The following is a 23032-nucleotide window of genomic DNA, read 5'->3' as shown; positions in this document are numbered from 1 at the left end:
CGCGTGCACCGTCGCGCGTTGTGGCGGACAGCTGACCGCCACAGAATAAAAATGTTATACATCTTGAAAATTATATCTTGAGAATTTGAACAAGCACTTTGACCGATCAATAATATACTTTCGTAGGCTGTGCAATTTAGCGTACAAATTTATTGCAGTCTACCCACGGTCCGACAAAAGCGGAATTACAAAAACCACCACGGTCGAGAGAATCCTTTGAAAAAGTTCCATTCATCACAGCGGCGCTTACACACCTCGGTTTTTATATTCTCATGTTCCTGGGATTTATTAATCAGTTATTCTTTGTTCCGAAGATTGCCACCGAAAAAAATAGAGAAGTATGGCGATAATCATTTATACTTTATTCAACATTGATACAAATTGCAGTACATTTGTAAATGAAAAGTAAAGGAAGCCAGAGTAAAAATAAAAACGTTAAATTTTAGGCTCACGTATTTCGAAATCAACATTAATAGTAACATATTAAAAGATTTTTATTAATTTTAAATAAAAGTATTGTATACCATTAACGTATAAAGAAAAGTCATACGATATTAGAAATATTCTACATAATTCTATTTATTCTATGTATTCTATAAAAATTAATCTTTGCATCTTTGTTTTATGATAAAAATAATAAATAAATTTGGATTTTGTGTACGCATGTAACATATGTATATATTTTCCTGTATTTCGATATTTATCAATTTTGTTATGAACAACGATATCTTACTTTTTATGCAGCATGTAAATATTTCATATTGAATATGTATTTTTAGGGATATGCTCCGCTGTACGACAATTTTGAGAAATTTTATCTCAAGTACGTCTACAGACGAGTGAGAGATTGTTGGAACAGGCCGATTTGTTCTGTTCCTGGCGCAACGGTCACATTAAAAGATCGAGTAACTCACGATTACGGATGGACGTTTCAGTAAGTTCGACAACGTACGAAAGCCACCATTTACCACGTATCAATAGAATTAAAATCCCAAATTTTTTAATCCTGACAGATTTACTGGAACTGAAACACAGTGTATAAATTTGGGCTCTTACAATTATTTAGGATTTGCCGAAGCGAGTGGTAAGTGCGCCGACGAGAGCATCAAAACGCTCAAGAAGTTCGGTTGTGCCAGTTGCAGCACGCGTCTTGAATTAGGTAAATAATTTGAAGATGCATTATTATTTAAGTGTTTTTCTCGAGCAAGTAGGTAGATGAAACCACGTAGAACATTTGAATACGTCGATCAAGACTAAATTATTGTACTGTATATTAATCCTTTTCTAAAAAGGAGATGTGAAGTTTATTGTTGCCGCTTTTCCGCGATGCCGATTGGTTTCCTTGCTGCGCTTACTTCATTTGCAGCTGTCATTGTATATTTTGACAGTTGTGTATAATAGGGTTAATAGTGAAATGTTAAAGATAAATAGCGCGCGCGTAGCGCGCGTCTGTAGTGTCTAGTAAAATAAAAAAATATACAAAATAGAAAATTTGTAGAAAATAGTTCGACTTTTTCGTTATTTGTCAACTGATCCATTAAATTGTAATCGCTTGAGGACTGCTGCAGGCAGTTGTAAGAATGTATGTCCCAAGCAAGTAGTAACATAGCAACATATGTAGGGTGCTTTCCAGTTAACGACACAAGTCGACACAAGCGTCACTATCTTTGCTGTTCACTAGATGTTGAAAAAAGACAGAATAACGCTTGTATTGACTTATGTCGCTAAATGAAAAGCACCTATAGTAGAGTCATTGTTGATGCGCTTCTACCGTAACTATCAAGATTCGATTAGTAGTTACTAGATGCATTTTGCTTCCTCACAGAGAAAGCTTTGTTTTCGTAAACCTCGTATACGGACCTTTGATCGCATATATATAAAGCTAGGTCTAATCAACCAAATTTTAAAGAATTATATATGAAATAGGGGTAGAAAAGGCCGAAAAGGCGTAGAAAAGGGTAGAAAAGGGGAAGAAAAAATGTTCTTTTAGTTTTCTATGCCAATGTATTCAGAATGTTCTAAAACGTCTATAAAAATATTTTCAACACAATGTCTGTATGTGCCCGGGAAAAAAGAATTAGATCTACCGAGATATGACCAGATCTGGTTCATCAAATCTGGCCAGATATAATTTGATCTGCAAATTGTCTCATCTGGCCAGATCTGAACAGACCAGATATAACCAGATTTGATCAGATATAATTTGATTTGCCGAGATATAATTATTTACCGAATGTATCTAGATTTGCTCAGATATAATTAAAAATCATGAATGGATGTAAAATGTTATAAAACCATAAATATATCGATTCAATTCAATATTGTGTGCCACTTTATTATAAGCGTGGACTTTGATACAACTGTTATTCGATAAGTTATTGTACCGTACACTTGATTTATATACCGTTCTTATACCATTGTTTGTCATATTTTAAATACGAGAAACGGATCTCATCAGGATCCCATCTATCGAACGATCCAACATTTGCATAAAGGGTGTAACAAAAAGATTGGGACACTGGATTATCTCGGAAAGATGATGTTTTCGGAAGAAATGTTTTGTACAAAAGTTGTAGGGTACCAAGTTGCCTATTATGCGGTGATATTGGTTTGACCTTGAACAAACTTGGGAAAGTCACATCAAGGTCACATTGAGTTTTTTAAACAGGGACCCCTATTTTTCATATTCTCTTGTGTAACCCTTGTTGAGACGTTTCCAAAACACTACGATAAAACTTTCTTTCGATAAGAATATTTTCTGAGATATTTCAAATTTTTATGACATTTTTAATGTACTAGACATCACAGACGCGCGCTTTGCGCGCGCTATTTAGCTTTAACATTATACTATTACTATTATACTATTAACTTTTTGATACACACGATACACAACTTTAAAATTACGATGACAACTGCTCATAAAGTAAGCGCAGCGAGAGAACTAATCGGCATCGCGGAAAAGCGACAACAATAAACTTTGACAGATTCGAGTATCGACTTTACATGCCTTTTTTAGATATGGAGAATATAAAATATCTCATAAAGTATTCACTTTTTGACAACTTTACCTTCATACTTTTCTACGCAAAATAATAAAAGGAATCGATTGTTGTAAAGAAAAAAAAACATTATTTTAAAAAATTTAATTGCATTTTGTAAACGCATTCAATTTTGCAAAATTGCAAATGTAAAAATTAATATTATTATTCAATTCCTTTCATCATTTTACGTATAGAAGTATGAAGATAAAGTTATCGAAAAGTGAATAGAGGAGACCGGGACAAAATCGTCACTATTTTTTCGATGTCGATTTTTAACAACAAAATAATAATTTTAGTAAAATGTAGTATATCATTGTAAAGAGTGAACCCTTGGCTACAAAATTTATAAGGACATTTTTGGTTTACGTCGCTTTGTTCAACTGGTATAGAGTGAAAACGACAAAGGTGCAAAAATTGAAATGTCAAAATTGCCGGGGCGGAGTCGTCACTCCATTCTCGGACTGGATTTTAAATAAAAATACATAATTTTGATCATGAAAAATAACAAGATACATTTTATTAATTATTTTTTAATAGAAAGATGGAAACATTAATTAAAAACACGAATGGCGGAAAATAATTACAAGAAAAGCGCACACACTTATGTGCCCTACGCTCGCACGAAATGCACTGTTTCTCGTCAGCTCTATTCTGTCATCTCTGAGCACACAGCACGTATTATCCAAGTCCTCGCCGGAATCCGACCACTGCTGTTTCTTTGACTTTGATTTTCGCTTGAAGTCTCCATGATATGGCTTGGTGACGACTTCGCTCCGGACACAGATTTTAAGTTTGATCGCTCATAAAATATTAAAAATCAACAAAAATAAAAAAATTTTACTGGATTCGTGTTCAACATGCATTACTCTTCAGAATCACTTATCTCGAGATTCGGAGAGAAAATAATATTCTAAATATTTAAAATTTTCGACGCGCAAAAAATTTTACTTTTAACCTCCGAAAACACGTTTGCCATAATGAAAATCACAACATGGCATGTAATCTCACTAAACTCCGTTGGTCACGTGGGCACCATAAATAGTGTACAATATTAATGGCGAATTCACACAACATACAGATTTCGAGATAATTGTAGTGACGACTCGGCCCCGGTCTCCTCTACTTATTTATAAGATATCTCATATTTTATATTAAAAATGTTATGACAAAATTTAAAATATCTCAGGAAATTTTTAACAAAAGAAAGTTTTATCTTAGTGTTTTGAAAACGTCTCGACAAGGACTACAAGAATATGACATAAAAAATAGGAGTCACCGTTTAAAGAACTCAATATGACCCCCATGTGACTTTTCCAAGATCGTTCAAGGTCAAGCCAATATCACCACATAATGGATAACTTGGTACCCTATAACTTTTGTATAAAACATTTCTTCCAAAAACGTCATCTTTCAGAGATAATCCCGACCTTTTTGTTACACCTTGTATAACCAGTAAATAATTCTTAGTAATTAAAGTAAAAATTGTAAAGTCTCTAACAATTCTTATTCGAGTTGGTAATTATTTATGCAAGTTTCCAAATAATTTCAACACAATTTTTAACGTAATCTAGCTATTAAATAATAATCAAATTGAGAATTTTTTCACTTTTGTTTATCCATCATCTATATAAGCTTACAATGTACGAAGTAACTTATATTTCTGTTATTGTCTTTTGTATTTTAGATATAAGGCGAATTGATGAAAATGCTTTTATAACAAATAACTAACGTTTTTTTGTTCATAAAAAAATACTTGTCTTCTGCAAATGATATCTTTATCATAATTTATTTTTATATAATTATATCAAAGATATTTAATTGAATATCTTTAATTTGCTATGTATATAATTCATATTTGCTATGTATATAATTCATATTTATATATTTAAATATCTTAGACGAATATCAATCATCGAACATTTAATTTATTATAGTTATAAACATGGCCAGATATCGTCAGACCTGAACAGTTTTCGATCAAACACAACCTCAGCTCGACTTATATTTGAACAGAATGGTCAGATGTAATGTATTTTGGATCGCATTTGAGTATAGATAACCATATGGTTATATCTAAACAGATACAGTCAGATCTGGACTGTTTCAATGAAATTCAATCACAGATATGGTTCGATCTGAGCAGATATGGTCCGTATGAGTAGATATGGTCCGATCTGAACCGTCGAAGATCAGATTGCATCCCATATGTAGTTATATACAGTTATATATGAACATATGTGACCAGATCTGCGCAGACATGAGAAGTCATATCTGAGTATGTTTGACCAGATAAAATTTGATCTGATCAGATCTAATCCTTTTTTTCCGGGTGTGTATGTATAATACGTATGTATGTATGTATGTACACACTTATAACTCGGAAAGTACTTAATAAAAAAATAATTTTTTAGTGTTTTGAAAAGCTCTCGGAGTAAGCTTTAAGAATATGCAATAAAAAATGGGGGTCTTAATTGTTTTAAAGGTGTGTGTATGTGTGTGTGCGTGTATAGTATTTGAAGTGTTGTGGTAGCTCTAACTTCCGTAATTTTTTAGATATCGGACTCAATTTTTTTAAATGTAGAGTATTATTAAAGGAAAGTTGGTATTGAATTTGGCGGTGATCGGTAAAAAGGAGTTCTTTCTTTAGAAAATTTAGATTTTTTGAGAAATGTTTGTGATTGCTTTAACTTTCGCCAATTTTGAAATATCGGGCTATTTCTAATTCTAGTATATTCTTCAGTCTTTTCTACCCCTATTTCACATATAATTCTTTAAAATTTGATTGATTAGATCTAGCTTTATACGCAATCAAAACTTTGAACTTTTTGAGAAATGATTATGACCATCTAACATTATTTGAACAAAACTACATTAAGAAGTGATACCCTAATCTGACTTACAATTAGAATAATGTAATATTTGACCAGAAGAGGATGGAGCCTGTAAAATTTCTGTGAAAATTATATAAAAATAAAAAAAATGTACAAATTAGGAATTTGTACATTGCTTTCTCAACATTTTTAAGTGTGCAAATTAGGAATTTGCACATTGCTTTTTATTGCGCTTATTCCTCTATGAGGAAGCCAAACTAATGAATACTATTATAATTATGCATCAAATAAAATACAAGCTTCTTTAAGAAATAGAGGAGCTTTGTGAGCGCAATAAAAAATAATGTGGAAATTTTTAATGTGCACACTTAAAAATGGTGAGGAAGTAATGTGCAAATTCTTAACTTTTTTTATATTTATATGAAATAAATAATGAATATATATGAAAAAAATCAAAAAATCAAATTAAAAAAGCATAAAGCAGAAATGTGATCGCTTTGAAACTTAAACGGTTAATACCTATATTTGGCCAATATTCTATCTCTGTCCATGTGTGACGACCATATGTGGAATGACAATAATATAATGTAATATAATATAATATAATATTCGTTAAAAATATACGATTTTTTTCATAAGTTACAGTTTCACTAGTCAATGTTTATAAATTAATTTGTAGAAAATGACAATGACTTTTATACCAATTTATTAAAATCAACTGATTTTAGTTTAAACGGACATATTTTGATGTCTGTTTACCTTGCAATTCTAATTAATCCCATTTTACCATCAACGCTCTTGTGCTTACGTCTGTTTAGACTAAAATCTGATTTCAATAGTTCTTACAAAAAATAGAATGTTTCTGATATTTTGGAATGAAATTTAGAGGGGGCCGAAAACCGGCTTTAAAGCCTTTTTCTTTATTTTTTTTTCGTGGTGATAATTTGCTATGATTTATTAAAGTTCCATGTTTTTTTAACTGCATACAGCAAAAAGAAATTGAACGAATCACTTTTATTATGCTAAGGTACCATGCCGATACATGATGAACTAGAAAAGTTGACTGCAAAATTTTTGGGAGTGGAAGACGCCATAGTATTTGGAATGGGATTTGCCACAAACTCATTAAACCTACCTTCCTTGGTCAGCAAAGGTTGTCTGGTTCTTAGCGACGAGAAGAATCATGCTTCGCTTATTCTCGGACTACGACTATCTGGCGCAGTGACACAGATCTTCAAGCATAATAGTACGCATATTATGTAATAGTCAAATAGTCAACGCATAATTATCTACTGTTGAAAGTACAAAAAGCTCATGATCCACAGACGTGAAGCATTTAGAGGAATGTTTGAAGAAGGCTATTGTCTCCGGGCAGCCGAAAACTGGCGAACCTTGGAAGAAAATAGTTATCATTGTTGAAGGCGTTTATTCTATGGAAGGTTCAATCGTCCATTTACCCGAAATATTAGAGTTAAAAAAGAAATACAAAGTTCGTAAAAGTAACTTTGATTGTAATCTATTACTTCCTTTCTTTAATTTCTTATTACAATTAATATAAATTTTTTAATTGTCGAATAGGCCTACCTTTATGTGGATGAGGCACATAGCGCGGGAGCCATGGGAAAAAATGGGAGAGGAGTTTGCGATTACTACGGTATTGACCCGCGCGAAGTAGATATACTCATGGGAACATTTACGAAAAGCTTTGGCTCGGCGGGTGGATATATAGCTGGAACAAGAGTAATATTTTAACGATCTTTCAACAGTCTCGACATATTTTAATACTTATCTGTAATCAGATCACGTTTGTTTCAGACATTGATAAATCATATAAGGATATATGGTCATGCGCATACGTACGCGGCATCGATGTCCCCACCTGTTACGCAACAAATTATCACGTCGATGCGAATTATTGCAGGAGAAGATGGCACAGATGCTGGTGAAAAACGTATCAAACAGTTGGCTAAGAATACGAGATATTTTAGACGCAGATTGAATCAGATCGGAGTTATAATTTATGGAAACGAGGACTCGCCCGTTGTGCCTATGCTAGTTTACTTATTCTCTAAGATCGGGTAAGTTAGGATATTATCTCTAAAATCCGAATCATTTCAATCTCTTTTTTTCTCTTTAATGTTTAATATAGCGCAGTGATCCGTACTCTGACGACCCGTAACATAGCAACCGTCGGCGTTGGATTCCCAGCAACGCCGTTGATGGAGGGCAGAATTAGATTTTGTCTTTCAGCCGCACACACAAAGGAACAATTAGATTATGTAAGTAATAGCTGGTAAACTAAAAGACTTGATATTTTAATCGCAATTTTATTTATATCTCAGGTATTGTCGCATATTGAGGAGATTGCGGACATGTTAGGATTAAGATACTCGAGGAAACCTCGCACTCCTACGAAAATAGAATATTCCGACAGCGAAGCAGAATGACCTACCTCGTAGAGTAATGAATCGTTAGATAATACGTTTCTTTGACGGGTCAAGATAGCTGAAAATTTTAAATATCGCCATAGCTCCAAATATAGTTCATCGCATTGTACAATACATTAAATGAGAAAGCTACATATATTATGATTATTACAAGAATAAGCTAATGCTTAAGTAAATTTCTCATTAAAAATATACGAGTGTAATGATTTATACATGAAGTTAAGAAATAACTGGAGGACGTATAATATGGGCAGGCTAAACCAGATAAATGCAAGGAAAGAAGGGGAATGAGATTAAAGTACATTACATCGTATATATGACTAAGATGAAATTTTTCGTTATAGTTTTTTTTAATGTCGATTTTATGCCAAGAAGAGTGCTATTTACAAGCATTTTACAGAAATAGTATTTCGTTGTATTTTACGTAGGTTACAACTATAAACCTCAGAAATATGTCGCGCTTCGTTTGAAAAGATAATCACGAAATGACATTACCAGTTAGATCTGTTGCTATTTGTCATTGTTCTTTTCATTTGCCTTTTATTCGAAATAAGGAATTACACTGCCTCCAGATATCTTCTTGCTTTTCACGATCCATACATATTGAACGAACAAACGAATTTGATCAATATCAAATGTCAATGAGTTATAATTGTACATACTGTTAATTTTATTTACTCATTCTCACAGTATTCACGCATAGTTGAAGAAATATTTTAAGATTATATTAAAGTACATTAAAAACATTGCAAATACTAACTAAAGTTACTAAATTTTTATGACTGGCCATCTCTCTGGAATTGTCATATTACTGTAGAATCATTTAAGTTAACATTTGTTTATTTTATTTCGCACTTTATTGGAAAAATTGATAAAGATTATGTATCAGAAAATCTAAATGTAGAGATAATCCAATATAATGCATTATGTACTTTTTTTTTATTATCATTCATAATTTTATACATATATATATTTATAATATAGCGTAATATGATGATTATGTAATATTATGTATATTATATAATATACTTTTATATATATTATATAATTAATTTTTACTTATATATTAATATTATATATATTTATTATGTATATGTATAAAATCATGAATATATATATTCATATCTTTTATATCATTGGAAAATGGGAAATATGCTTTACTTCCAGCTATTAAACAAATGTTTTATGCAAATATACAAAAAACTTTTTATGCACATTCCTTGTAATCTAGTACTGGGATCGATTTCGTAATCATTTTGTAGTAATCATTTTAGTTCCAAAAAATAGATTTTTGTAGATAGACGTAAATGCACATTTATAATTAATATACAGGGTTAGGCAAAAATATGGAAACCCCTAAATTTTACGAAATACTATGCATTTTCGAGAAATATGTTTCAGACAAAAGTTGTATGGTTTCAAGTAACGCATTACATAGCAATATTAGTATGACCTTGAAGAGTGTTGTCAAGGTTACGTAAAGATCACCTTGAAATTTTTAAATAAAAACCATAATTTTTTATTACATATTCTTGTAGCTTATCTCAAAAGCTTTTCAAAAGACTATAATAAAGTATTCTTTTATTAAGTACTTTTCAAGTTATGGAGCTTGGAAGTCACAGTATCTCTAGCATCAGCATTACCCAAAAGTAATAATCAAGAGGAGTTAGACCGAGGTGGCCAATCCTCTCCTCCTTCATTTTGCTTTTTTCTTTTTATTCTATGGGGTGAGGGGGAGGGAGAGGGCGATTGGGTCATTGGAGGCTCCCATTGGACCCTTTCTAAGAGGATCTAATAAAGGGATTGGAGCCTCCAATGACCCAATTGCACTCTCCCTCTCCCTCCTCTCGCGCTGACCCTCTCTGGATCGACACTCTAAGAGGATATAAAACGCAAGTGCCAGGATGTTCAATGTCATTTTCTCGCGCATAATCACGCGGGTAGTGTGATAGCGTTCAGAATAGAGCGCTCTGCTTCTGTCGAGGACTTTTGTCTTTTTAATTCGCAAATTAATAAATTAAAAATTAAACATTTGGTTAAAAATGGCTAACAAATTATTGGTGTGTGAAAGAATCACTACCCTTGATGCGCGGATGTGGTGATGATGAACGATCGTTTACTGATGTCGTTCGATTGTTTAATGACACGTATCCGAATCGTCAAATTAATAAGTCCACTGTTTTGAAAACAATACGACGTTTTCAAGAAACTGGTGGCGTAAAAAGTCGCGTTAGATCAGGCAGACCATCTGCAACTAACATTGAGAAACAACAAGAAAATCCCCGTGCGTCTCTTAATAGCTGAGCAGCCCAAGCTCACGATATTGCTCCCAGGTCTATATACACAGAATTTTGAAAAAAAAAAGTAAATTACATCCGTACAAATTGCAATACGTTCAAGAATTGCAAGACTGAGATGATGGGCGTCGTATACGCTTCTGTGTAAGAATGATGGAATAGATGATAGGCCCAACTTCCCTTACCAAATTGTTCTTACAGACAAGGCAACGTAACGTTCACGTTGATGGGAGAGGTTAATAATCAAAATTTTCGTTTCTGATCAGATGAAAATTCGAATTGGGTACGGGAAACACACGCAATACCCACAAAAAGTAAATGTATGGTGTGGTATGATAGATGGTCATTTGATAGGGCCGTTTTTTTTTTCGAGGAAAACCTTAATACTTAGAGGTACCAGAGATTACTTGTAGATAAAGTAATTCCAGCCATACGAAATGTTTTTCCAAATAACTTCAAAGAAATATGGTTTCAGCATGATAGAGCTCCTCATTTTGGTGCAAGACCACGTCGAATTTTAAATGAAGTTTTCCCACGAAGGTGGATAGGAAGAAGGAACCGAGGAGAAGGAGAAGAGCATTGACCACCTCGGTCACCAGATCTAACTCATCTTGATTATTACCTTTGGGGCTACCTGAAGAGTGAGGTTTACGAAACAAAACTTGAAAACATCCAAGAATTGAGGCAGCGAATAAGAGATGAAGCGGCCTTGTTACCAGCTGAATCGAGTCGTAGACCCATGTCTGCATTCTATCAAAGATTGGCATACTGTCAGAAAGTCAATGGGAGCCACTTTCAGAATTTACTCTAAAACACCAAAAAAATACACCAGAAAAAGAGAAATAGCAGAAATGTTTTACATTATAAAGTTCCATGACACCATGCATAACGCACGCACACACGCACGCGCAGAAATGTAAATCCGACCGTGCAACCTTTACGCGGTATACCTTGTTATAATGCTGATGCCGACGATACTGTGACTTCCAAGCTCCATAACTTGAAAAGTACTTAATAAAATAATACTTTGTTATAGTGTTTTGAAAAGCTTTCGAGGTAAGCTACAAGAATATGTAATAAAAAATTAGGGTTTTTATTTAAAAATTTTAAGGTGATCTTTACGTAACCTTGACAACACTCTTCAAGGTCATACTAATATTGCTATGTAATGCGTTACTTGAAACATACAACTTTTGTCTGAAATATATTTCTCGAAAATGCATAGTATTTCGTAAAATTTAGGGGTTTTCCGTACTTTTGCCTCTGTATAATATTTTCCTTTGGCTGGAATCAAGTGAGAATTTAAATCGAGCAACGTAACATTAATCATGTTGAATTGGGTGTAAATAAAATTATGAGCTTTGAGAACTGATTATTAATGTAAATTTCAACATTTGTTAGAATTGGTTTCCTAATCTTACTTTAATAAAAATTATACACATATATGATACATATCAACAAGATTTCTATCTTTTTAAGTACCTAAATGTCTGTCGTTTATCTTTGACACAGCTTTTTAAAATTTTGATATTGGACATGGGTTTTTTTTATAATAAAGATAAGTTAAAAATTTTCTTTGGTATACTGACTTTAAACAAGAGATAATACATGACAATGATGACACAGACAACGGAACAATAAAAAATATTTCAAATTTATTACTTCGTTAAATATTCAATGACTGTTGTTGGAATTCCATTTTCATTTTATTAAGCATACTGCCACTTTTGTAATACAATGATCTCATAATATTTATCAAAATATATGTGACTGATAAATCAAATTGTCACGATATTAGAATATAGCATAAAAGAGAATTTCAATTACTTTTTAATCTCGCTGTCATATTTATAAAGTAAAAAATATACAAATGTATAAATATAAAAAGATATGTCATGAATATAAAAAATACGATCTTTGCCGTGTAATATATTCGTATTGATTACGATACAAAGTAAAATATCGCAAATTTATTGTTCCTTATTACTAGGGCTTATACTATACATGCATACTTGAATGAATCATGTGGCCAAATTGTTCTAACAGATCGAAACGAAACACGAACTGTGAAAAATACGAACAATTCAAACACTTTTAACGGAAATAACTGAACTGCTTGCTCGCAATTTACAGTAGTTTTTTATGGTAAAGTACAAATATTCAAAGTTGAGACATCAAAGAAAATCCAAGCAAATAAAAATAATCAATTTTTGCCTGGTTTTTAAATATATCGTCTTATTTTATGTTACTATTCTACCTAATTCCGAATCGAATTGTTGAAGTGTATATTCAGACTTGAATAATTTGAACAATTTAAGATTCGAGTTTTATAATTCGGATTACTTGAATTGCTCAATCAGAAAATTCTGAGCGTTACTTGTTACTATATACGAAATAATACGAACAAATAAAAAGGCACATTTATTTATTAATACCTGTAAATTTCATTAAAATTTAGCATTTTATATTTATAGAGAAACACTAAGTACATATTTTTTTATGGTAATTAAAATTTTGATACAATAGCATCAACTGAATATACAAATGAGCTGTTTAGGTATATCTTGTTAATCATTTGTAATTAATTATGTTACACACTGACACCGCACGCATTTGATGTTGTTTTCTTATGTGAGCGATAGAGCATTCTTATTTGAGCATTTGTTCTTTGCTTATCACAAACGAAAGGTGTACTATTACGTCACTCGTTCGCAATCTCCAATCTACGAGAAGATATCGCTACGTCATCAGTTGCGAAAATTAATCGCGTTGATACTGCAATGTGCAAACCTCTATATAATATTTAAGTGCTTACACACCAAACATATATTTGCATTTTGGAAAAGAAAAATTAAATAGACTTAATTCTACGATTGCTCATTAATCATAAGCAAATTGTTAGTGTGTTTACTAACAGATTGGAGACATATTTAAACGGAAATTATAGTAAATGAGCGAGAACTGTATCTACATTAAGCTTGCTGTTCTGAGCAGAATTTGCGGATATAATATGATACGGTATATCGAAATTGCAGAAATCAATTTACTAAAACGGTTTTGAACGCAGTTCAAAGGCAAATTGGAAGCAAATTCTGTTGAGTTTCTGCTAATCTACTCCCGTTATATTTTATTGAAAAATTGCTATATTTCTATCAACGATAGATATTGTATGTCTTGCATTAAATCTGTAGCCTTTTGGCTGAGACAATTTGTACTAAACACTTTCCAAAATCTCTTTAACATATTTAGCTATCTAGGTTTCACACTTATAGTCTGTTACACAAGAGCATATGGACGATTATTTTTGTCTTCAAATTAAAATTAAAAAAAAAAAATTATTAGATTTTTGAATAATTATATTTTCATGATCTCTCGTAATATAAAAACATTAAAAAGCGACAAGTATGGGCTAAGCCATATCATTCGAAATTGGAGCAATATGATACTTACTCGTTTTGGACATGGATTCCTAAATGAGAGGCTCAGAATAATGCTGCCAAGCAATGACAGATGTTGCAATAATAGAACTATATACAAAATTTTATATTTAAAGCAATAATATGATCGCTCACATGACTGTTACAGACTGTATATTATCGGACACTTGGATACTAATAGCTTAGAATACTGTAAACTTTAAAAAGATCCAGTTAATACTTGCTTGCAAATATAGGGATAATGCATATAATATAGCATCTTTATGATTCGTAAAATTTATCAAGTTTTAATATTCTTACAATTTTAATTCTTTTACCTTTTATAGGAGTTATAAATAGTTTTGAAATATGTTATAATAAAACTAACTTTTTAAGATAAATGATATTTATTAAATTCTCTGGAGTCTCTTATTGCCATTTTAGATTATAATGTTAGAAATGAAAAATCGTATAAATTTTTCTTACGTTATATATTGAGATGAATTTCGTTTGCATATAATTCATATAAAGTAAATTTATAGATGTGCCAAAGATTATTTTTTATTTACGAATTATTAAAAATTGTAAATCTTGATAAATTCATAAAGACTTTTTTCCAAATATTCTGGGAACGTAAGGTATAAATTTTACACGCGCACACGCGTGACGTATATTAGACAAAATTAGATAATTACTATATAATTAAATTATATATACATAATATATAATTATATAATAAATTACATACAATAATATGTTAGATAATTACTAAATAATTAAATTAAAATAGTTTTTGTTATGTTAAGTATATTTTATCATTCATACTATTACACGTGGTGGTATGCGAAGAAACGAATTTATTTTGATATATGGTACAATAAGTAAAATTTATTTTTTTTACTTCAAACATCATGATCCAATATAGTTGCAGTAAGGGATCTCGAGTCTTATATAATTATTCTGTAACGTTTCAATTATATTATTTTTATGTCTCCAACTAAAGTAATTTACATTCTATAAATATGTATTAAATATGTGCATTAAACTTTTCGCTGAATGAGGCTATTTAATGATACGAAATGTATTACGTTGAACGAATTTCAATTTAATCTTGCGTTAAACAAGGGTATATAATAAGAAATTCGGTAATTATGCAGTTTAGGGGAAGCACCTCCGATGACCTTGACCTTGACATATGTTGTCAAGGTCACTTTCCTGAGTGACCTTCAGAAGGTTTTAGCCGTCGCTCGTATTTTATTAAAAAGTTATTAACAAAAAAAAGTTTGGCGACCTCACCGATTTCAATGACCTTGATATATGTTGTCAAGGTCATGACCCCGAGTGACCTTCAGAAGGTTTTAGCCGTCGCTCGCTATTCGTTAAAAAGTTATTAACAAAAAAAGTTTGGAAAATATAGCATATATAGGTGCATATATAGGTTAGTGATCAACGATTTACTGCTTTAAATGTTGTGTTTTGGTAAAGCAGCGACTTTTTCGCAAAATAAAGTATTCTCTGCTTTAACAAAAAGACTTCAATTTATCAACAATTTACTGCTTTAAATGTTGTGTTTTGGTAAAACAGCGACTTTTTCGCAAAATAAAGTATTCTCTGCTTTAACAAAAAGACTTCAATTTATCAACAATTTACTGCTTTAAATGTTGTGTTTTGGTAAAGCAGCGACTTTCTCGCGAAATAAAGTATTTTCTGCTTTAAAGAAAAACGTAATATTAGTCGTTTATGCCTCTCAGTACTTAAAATAACTGCTATATTTTCGAAATTTTTTTTGTTTATAACTTTTTAATAAAAAACGAGCGACGGCTAAAACCTTCTGAAGGTCACTCAGGAGGGTGACCTTGACAACATATGTCAAGGTCAAGGTCATCGGAGGTGCTTCCCCTAAACTGCATAATTACCAGAAATTCTTGACAATCCAATAAATCCAAAATGCAATCAAAATGAACAATCTAGTTACATTTAGCTGTGCATTTAATGCGAAACATGCTTCTATTCTAACTAACAATATGTGACTCTAGATGAAGGATGTCAGACAAGTCACTGATCAACCGAAAAATGAAGGTAGATTGGGTCAAACTGAAAAGAAAAGTCATGTACCATTTTGCAAAATTTGTAATAGTTATTAAGTGCTTTATTAAAACGTCTGAGCGAATAAGCGTATGAGAAGCAGTAAACCGGACTGGTAGGCATGTAAAATGTTTTAGTTAAATCTCTTAGCAGGATGAGCATCATCTGATTGTAAGAGGTGGAGTCACGCAGCGAGTGGCGAAAACAAATATGATACGCGAACGCGTGACACGACCGCACACAAAAAACTATGGTTCACCTCTTTCTATCAGATGATACCTTGCTAAAAGATCTATAATAACTAACATCATTTTACATGCTTATCAAGTCTGACCTATCGGTTATGATGCGTTCATTTGCTCAGACGGTTTAATAACTATTGCGAATTTTGCAAATGATACACGACTTTTCTTTTCAGTTTGATCCAATCTACTTTCCCCTTTGGATTAATCAGTAACTTGTCAGACACCCCATATATGGATCAGATTGTGCAAATATGTGTTACATTTAATACAAAGAAATTTTGAATCTTGTATAATGTAAATATCTCATTCGATATAATCGCATTGAATTTAAATTGGGTAATTATGTATATTTAATCTTAAATATAATATGGTAATAATATTAACCCTTAAAGGTTACATCTTAAGTCTCAACCACTTGAAACTCTTCAAAAATTAATGTTTTTGGACAATTTAATATTAATTATTGTCAATTTTTCTAATTCTATTATATTTTTTAGTCTTTTCTATCCCTATTTAATATATAATTCTTGATTTGGTTGATTAAATCCAGCTTTATACGCAATCAAAGGTCCATATGTGAGGTTTATATATGGACTATGTAGCCTTTAAGAGTTAAGCTTTGTTTTTCCTAGCCGCATCTTCTTACACTTTCCGTAATTTTGTCGCAAAGCAACTATTTTAGACTATTTTTTACAAGGTGTAGACTTTTATTATAATTATTATTTTAGATAATCCTTCACAATTTTTGCGTGATTTTTTATTGCAAATATGTACATGAAAGTGTAAGAAATATCGCATGTACAAATTAATCGCCATAAGTCATATCTATTATACTTTTTAATTAGCACATATTTAAACTGTATCAGCATCGTGCTTTAAGCAAAATATCACTTTGTAAAGTGAAAAGGGTGTTTTATATTAGGAGACTAAAAGAGATAGTTTTAAAGTTTAAAGGTCGTTAAAAAGTGAATGAGAAATATCGATTAGAAAATTGTTGGGTCGCCCGTTTTCTCAACATTTCACGATTTGCAATGTATACATTCCTAATAATCGACAATGCTATTTTTGTAATTAGCAGAGCAAACGCTTATAGCAAAATATATTATTATCATTACTACGAACGACTGGGATTTACTAAAACCTTTTCCTATATATTTTACTAGATATGTGTGTACATACACGTAGGGGAGATCGGGGCAAACTTGACACTAGGCTTTTTTGCCAATTTAACCCTCGGAGAACACACAAGGTCAATTTGATCCTGTTTTTTTTTGCCAGAAAAATTTTTAGCCAGAAATATTAAAAATAAAAAAAATAAAATTTTTTTTGTAAATTACGTTTTTTTCAAAAGAACACTGGGTCAGTCTGACCCTCCACACACTTTGATCGTCCACCATTTTAAATTGACGACAGCGATCAACTTGAAAAAATTTCCAGATGTACTCGGAACATTGTTAAATCATAACGAAAAAATTACGCTCGATGAAGCAAACAGCTAAAACAATTTAAAAAGGCCAAATTTCGAGCAATAATAGGTATTGAAATTTATATATTTAAATTACAATAATACAAACAAATTGGTTTACGTTTCGGCCATACTTGGCCTTCTTCAGAACCGCAATTTCATAAATACGTCGAATTAACAAATAAAGGACTCGGATACGATCCGGCGCTACGATTTATTGTCGAATGTTAGTCAAATTTAACGCTAAATCGGTCATCCATTACGTTGCAATGCTTATGTGCGTCCATGCATGAGGTTGGTGCGAACGAAAGCGTCGCCAGACCCTCTTAGTGGCAACTGAATCAAATTTTGAAATTCCGTAGAAACACGTGAATTTAATTGAGTTTGACTCGTAAAAGTGGACTTACATAAGCGGTCGGTACCACAGGAACGCAAGAGAATTCTTTTCATCGTCAATTAGGAGCGAGTGTTCGTAGTTAAAGATCGCAGACGACCGAGAAAACATTCCCATCGCAAGGGCAGAGCAACGAAACGCAGGAGAATTCTGTCCATCGTCAATTAGGAGCGGGTGTTCGTAGCTGTTCGAGATCCGTCGAACTTTTCTACGCGAAACATCGGCTCGAAAACATTATTATATTTAACATCGAGAAATACCGATGTTTATGTTGTTCAAGCTCTGTCGAACTTGTGCGAAATATACGTTCCCCGCGATCCCCGCGCCCTCGAAGCCCATCGATCGCGATCACGCGTTACGAGAGTGCTCCCTTATTTGTCGGAGCACGGAAACGGCTGTTTTGACGCGCGATGTGACCATACGGACGAATCGCGATTCAGCTCTCATCGCGCGTTCGTTCCTGAAAAACAACCCTCGTGAGTAAACGACGAAGTCGCTCGCCGGACAGTCAGTCGTTGCTGAGGATTCCTAGCCTCAAGTCGGGAGCTAGAACTCATAACCAAAAATCGTCGCGTATCAATCCTCGTCTAAAGACAGCACGGCTCTCTCCCTCTTAAATCGCTGCGTGAATCGCTACTCGCTCGTTTCGTCTTAAAGTGCGGATCAAAGTTCCTTATATATTTAAATGTGCTACTTAGCGAGGGGTCCGAAAACTTCCGGTCGTGCTCCGCTCGCGATCGTTCTTCTGCCGCGCGTTCAAGATTTCCGTTCGACGCGTACAAGATCTCCGCTACGCGAGAGGCTTCGATGCAGGAAGCTGAGACAAGATTTCCGTTCGCGATATCTGGCAGAAAAGTACGAACGACTCAGAAGATTTCCGAATCCGCGGCGCACGATCCGTTGTTCCCCCTCGCGTCTTTTTCGTTCTTGAAATAAAGACTATATATTTCTTTGTGCAATCTGTGTTCCGAATGTTTTCATCCTCCTTCCTCCCGCGAATTTACGACTCGCGGTATCCACGCTTCTCGCTCAACTCTGAGCGGAATCCAGATTCAGGGCGACCGTCGTAAAGCGACGCCCGAACAGTAGCTAAAGATCGCAGACGACTGAGAAAACATTCACATCGCAAGGGCAGAGCAACCAGTAATCATTGTTAATAATATATCTATGACAACAGCCTCAACACATCAAAATAAGCCTCGTTTAATAATTCTGTGTCCTTGTTTGAATTTATGCCGTTAGGCTGCTCTTTGATGTGTATCATTTCTGCAGTCAATCTTTTTTTATAATTATGCTCCACTTCTAAGACCTCCACATTGTCCCAGTCGAAAGAATGATTAAATTTGGTAATGTGCTTTGAAACTACCGAATGCTTGGACGCATCTAATCTAATATTAGCTTGATGTTCTTTTATTCTAGTACGTAGTTGCCTCTTGGTTTGGCCGACGTAAGAGGCATCACAATTCTTACAACAGATTTTATAAATAACATTATTCTTAGACGATTGAGCGCTCTTATCTTTTTGGACTTTTATGATGCTGTTTAATTTGTTTAGAATACGGTATCCCACGGAATTTTCTGATTTGATGACCGCTGAGGTGATAATTTCAGAAGTATCTTTTAAATAAGGCATAACAATAAAACTTTTCACTTTTTGCGAACGTTCAGAATCATCATCTATATTATTGTTCTTTATAGATTGAAGTTTTCTCAGTCTTTTATTGATATGCGAGAATAATAAATCGATGGGATACCCATTTCCAAGCAATACATTAATGACAAATATTAAGTTTTTGTTGTAAAAACTAGGATGAGACAATATAATTGCTCTGTCAACCATACTATAAATAGTTCCTATTTTGTGTTGAATAGGATGATTCGAATAGAAGGACAATAGCCTCCCAGAAAAAGTTTCTTTATGAAACCAATCTGTTTATTGTATTATTATATGGTATTTATCTGTATTATTGTAATTTGAATATATAAATTTCAACACCTATTATTGCTCAAAATTTGGCCTTTTTTAATTGTTTTAATTGTTAAATCAATTAATATAAATAAAAAGTGCCGTTTGAATTATTTACATATTTAAAATGCGTGCGGCACGCAATCATACTTCCGTCCACGATGCGTGCCGCGAGGTCAAGGTCACGAAGACGGTTCACGCGGCTCAAAGACTTGCCGTAAAGCCGGGCGCGGTGCTCCTCGCCAGCTCGCCACCGCGGCACCGCTCGCGTTCGCGTAGCCGACCAGTTCGGCACCTTGCATCACGCTCGCGCGCTGGTCGACCAGGGATCGGAGTCGTCCCTTGTGACCAAGCGCCTCGCGCAAAGACTAAAGTTACCGCGTTCCTGCATGTCGGTTTCGATATTCGGCGTCGGCGGACAGAAAACGGCCGTCGCGAAAGGACGCGTATCGTTGACGCTCGCACCGCGAACCGACGGCCCCGTGATGTCGGTCTCCGCGCTCGTGCTCCCCCGGCTCACAATATACGCCGCCGGTGTCGAGGCCGGCGCTGACACGTGGACTCATCTTCGGGGTCTGGAGCTGGCGGATCCCGAATTCAGCGCGTCCGACTCGGTGGATATCCTTCTCGGTGCCGACGTTTACGCGGTAATATTGAAGGAAGGACTTCGCAAGGGGGGTAACCGCGAGCCCGTCGCGCAAAACACGACTCTCGGCTGGATTCTGTCCGGCGCTATTGGTGAAAGTGCTTCGAGTCACGTCGCGCAATCCTATCAGTGCCGTGTCGAGGACGACCTGTCGCAAATAGTGAGGCAATTTTGGGAGCAGCAGAATGTCCCGTCGGCGACTGGACCGCTCTCGAAAGCCGATCAGGGGTGTGAGGAGCATTTCGCGCGCACTCACTCGCGTAAACCTGACGGACGCTACGTCGTGCGACTCCCCGTCATCGAGCTGATGCCGGATCTCTACGATACGCGCCCCGCGGCCGTTCGCGTGATGAAGGCCATGGAAGCGAAGTTCGTGCGGGATGCTCCCTTCCATGCGCTGTACACGGACTTCATGCGTCAATATGTCGAGCTCGGGCATATGACGCCGGTCGATCCCCCAGCCGATTCGACAAAAATGCCCGTCTGTCATCTGCCTTACCACGGAGTGATGAAAGAGACCAGCGCGACGACGAAATTGCGAGTCGTCTTCAATGGCTCTTCCGCGTTGCCGACGGGAGCGACGCTAAATAAGTATCTGCAGACCGGGCCGAACTTGCTGCCGGCGTTGACAGAGATCTTACTCTGGTGGCGGCGTCACCGGTTCGTTTTCGCGGCGGACATTGAAAAAATGTACCGGCAGATCGAAGTCCACCCGGAGGACAGGGATCTGCAGCGCATAGTCTGGCGTGAGAGTCCTAGCGATGTGTTGCTGGAGTTCCTTTTGATCATGCTCACATACGGCCGGCTTGCTTGTTCTGCGTTCCTGGCGATTCGCACGCTCCATCAGCTGGCCAAAGACGAGGGAGTTGAGTTTCCGCTAGGAGCTACCGCCCTTCTACTGGAGACATACATGGACGACGTATTGTCTGGCGCGGACACGATTTCGAGGGCCAAGGAGATCAGCTGGACTGAATCTGCATGGCGGGCGGTTTCCCGCTCAAGAAGTGGTCGGCGAATAAGGCTTCGATACTCGACAAAGTCCCTCCTGAGGATCGCCTTCAACGCAAGCCCCGGTGGTGGCTGCCGAGAGAGAGCCACTTGAATCCTCGGGCTGCGCTGGCATCCGCACGAAGACCAGTTCTCATACTCGACGTAACTGATCCGACTGGAGGCTATTACGAAGCGATCGGTTTTATCTTTAGCCGCTCGGCTATTCGATCCGCTGGGGTGGCTCGCCCCTATTACCGTGTTAGCTAAAATCTTATTTCAGTCCACCTGGTTGCTGGGATTGGATTGGGACTCGCAGCTCCCTGACACCGACGTCCGACGATGGCTCGAATTCCAGGCCGAGCTGCCTCTGCTGGAAACGATCCGAGTGCCCCGATGGCTGAAGAGCGACCAAGAAGGTGTCAAACGCGAACTTCACGGATTCGCCGACGCTTCGGAAAAGGCGTACGCAGCGGTGGTCTACCTGCGGACCGAAAGCTCGAGCGGCGAGGTAGTCGTGAGCCTCGTGGCGGCGAAAACCAAGGTCGCCCCTTTGAAGCAGGTCAGTCTTCCACGACTGGAGCTGAACGCTGCCGCCTTACTCGTCCGACTCGCCGATCACGTTCGGCGGGTCCTCAAGATCGAAGAGGATCTGACTCATCTTTAGACTGACGCGACCGTAGTGCTGGGCTGGATTCGAGGCCATCCGGCCTCCTGGAAAACTTACGTAGCGAACAAAGTGAGCGAGATCCAGCTCACTCTCCCTAAGGCGTGTTGGCACCACGTTCCCGGGCGTGAGAACCCCGCCGACTGCGCCTCCCGGGGGCTCTTACCAAGGGAGCTCGTGGAACACGCGCTCTGGTGGCAGGGCCCTACTTGGCTCCGATCGGAGACCGGTCCGTAGACGGTCCCCTTGGACGACGCTATACCGGTCGACCTCCCGGAACGGCGCTCTCGCGTGCCGCAGCGACCTCGACGGAGGCCCGCGAGGAGCCGGAGATGCTGACGAGGCACTCGTCCCTGACGGGCTTGTTGCGGACGACAGCTTGGTGCCGTCGTTGGCTACGGTGTCTGCGGGCGAGGCGGGCTGCCTGCGAAGATCAGCCCGATAACTCCGTTGGCCTCGCACTAACACGCAAAGAGCTCGACGACGCTATCGTGGGTTGGATCGGCTTGGTCCAATCCAGGCAATTCAAGGAGGAAACGGCGGCC

General features: G+C 36.0%; 2 protein-coding genes across 5 annotated transcripts in view; both read left to right on the top strand.

Annotated features, from left to right (window-relative positions):
- The window catches only part of LOC112461108 (serine palmitoyltransferase 2), a 25254-nt gene extending 16642 nt beyond the window's left edge, over positions 1 to 8612 (top strand). For 3 of the 4 annotated variants that reach the window (XM_025026197.1, XM_025026199.1, XM_025026200.1), the window contains exons 2-10: positions 159 to 338; positions 780 to 934; positions 1014 to 1159; positions 6900 to 7118; positions 7198 to 7361; positions 7451 to 7612; positions 7688 to 7950; positions 8022 to 8151; positions 8215 to 8612. In XM_025026197.1, the coding sequence (XP_024881965.1) occupies positions 159 to 338; positions 780 to 934; positions 1014 to 1159; positions 6900 to 7118; positions 7198 to 7361; positions 7451 to 7612; positions 7688 to 7950; positions 8022 to 8151; positions 8215 to 8319 (1524 nt within the window). In that variant the 3' untranslated portion in view covers positions 8320 to 8612. Of the gene's footprint in view, positions 1 to 158; positions 339 to 779; positions 935 to 1013; positions 1160 to 6899; positions 7119 to 7197; positions 7362 to 7450; positions 7613 to 7687; positions 7951 to 8021; positions 8152 to 8214 lie in introns of those variants that run through there. The other variant, XM_025026198.1, reaches the window with a different exon arrangement.
- An 11964-nt stretch (positions 8613 to 20576) lies between these two features.
- LOC112461104 lies at positions 20577 to 22487 on the top strand. The gene is made up of 2 exons (XM_025026186.1): positions 20577 to 21821; positions 22104 to 22487. The coding sequence occupies exons 1-2, from the start codon at positions 20577 to 20579 to the stop codon at positions 22485 to 22487; spliced, it is 1629 nt and encodes a 542-aa protein (XP_024881954.1).
- Positions 22488 to 23032: the final 545 nt, after the last annotated feature.

This window comes from Temnothorax curvispinosus, unplaced genomic scaffold, assembly GCF_003070985.1.
Source record: "Temnothorax curvispinosus isolate PA1 unplaced genomic scaffold, ASM307098v1 QBEX01011081.1, whole genome shotgun sequence".
Lineage (NCBI taxonomy): Eukaryota > Metazoa > Arthropoda > Insecta > Hymenoptera > Formicidae > Temnothorax > Temnothorax curvispinosus.
The sequence above is the reverse complement of the archived record's forward strand: the minus strand, read 5'-3'. Positions and strand labels throughout refer to the sequence as shown.

What these genes read in the sequence shown, in the direction of transcription:
- LOC112461104 (XM_025026186.1), top strand. Translation starts at nt 20,577, where the DNA reads ATGTCGGTTTCGATATTCGGCGTCGGCGGACAGAAAACGGCCGTCGCG. An exon ending in CTGAATCTGCATGGCGGGCG is followed by an intron (nt 21,822 to 22,103) that starts GTTTCCCGCTCA and finishes ATCTTATTTCAG; the next exon opens with TCCACCTGGTTGCTGGGATT.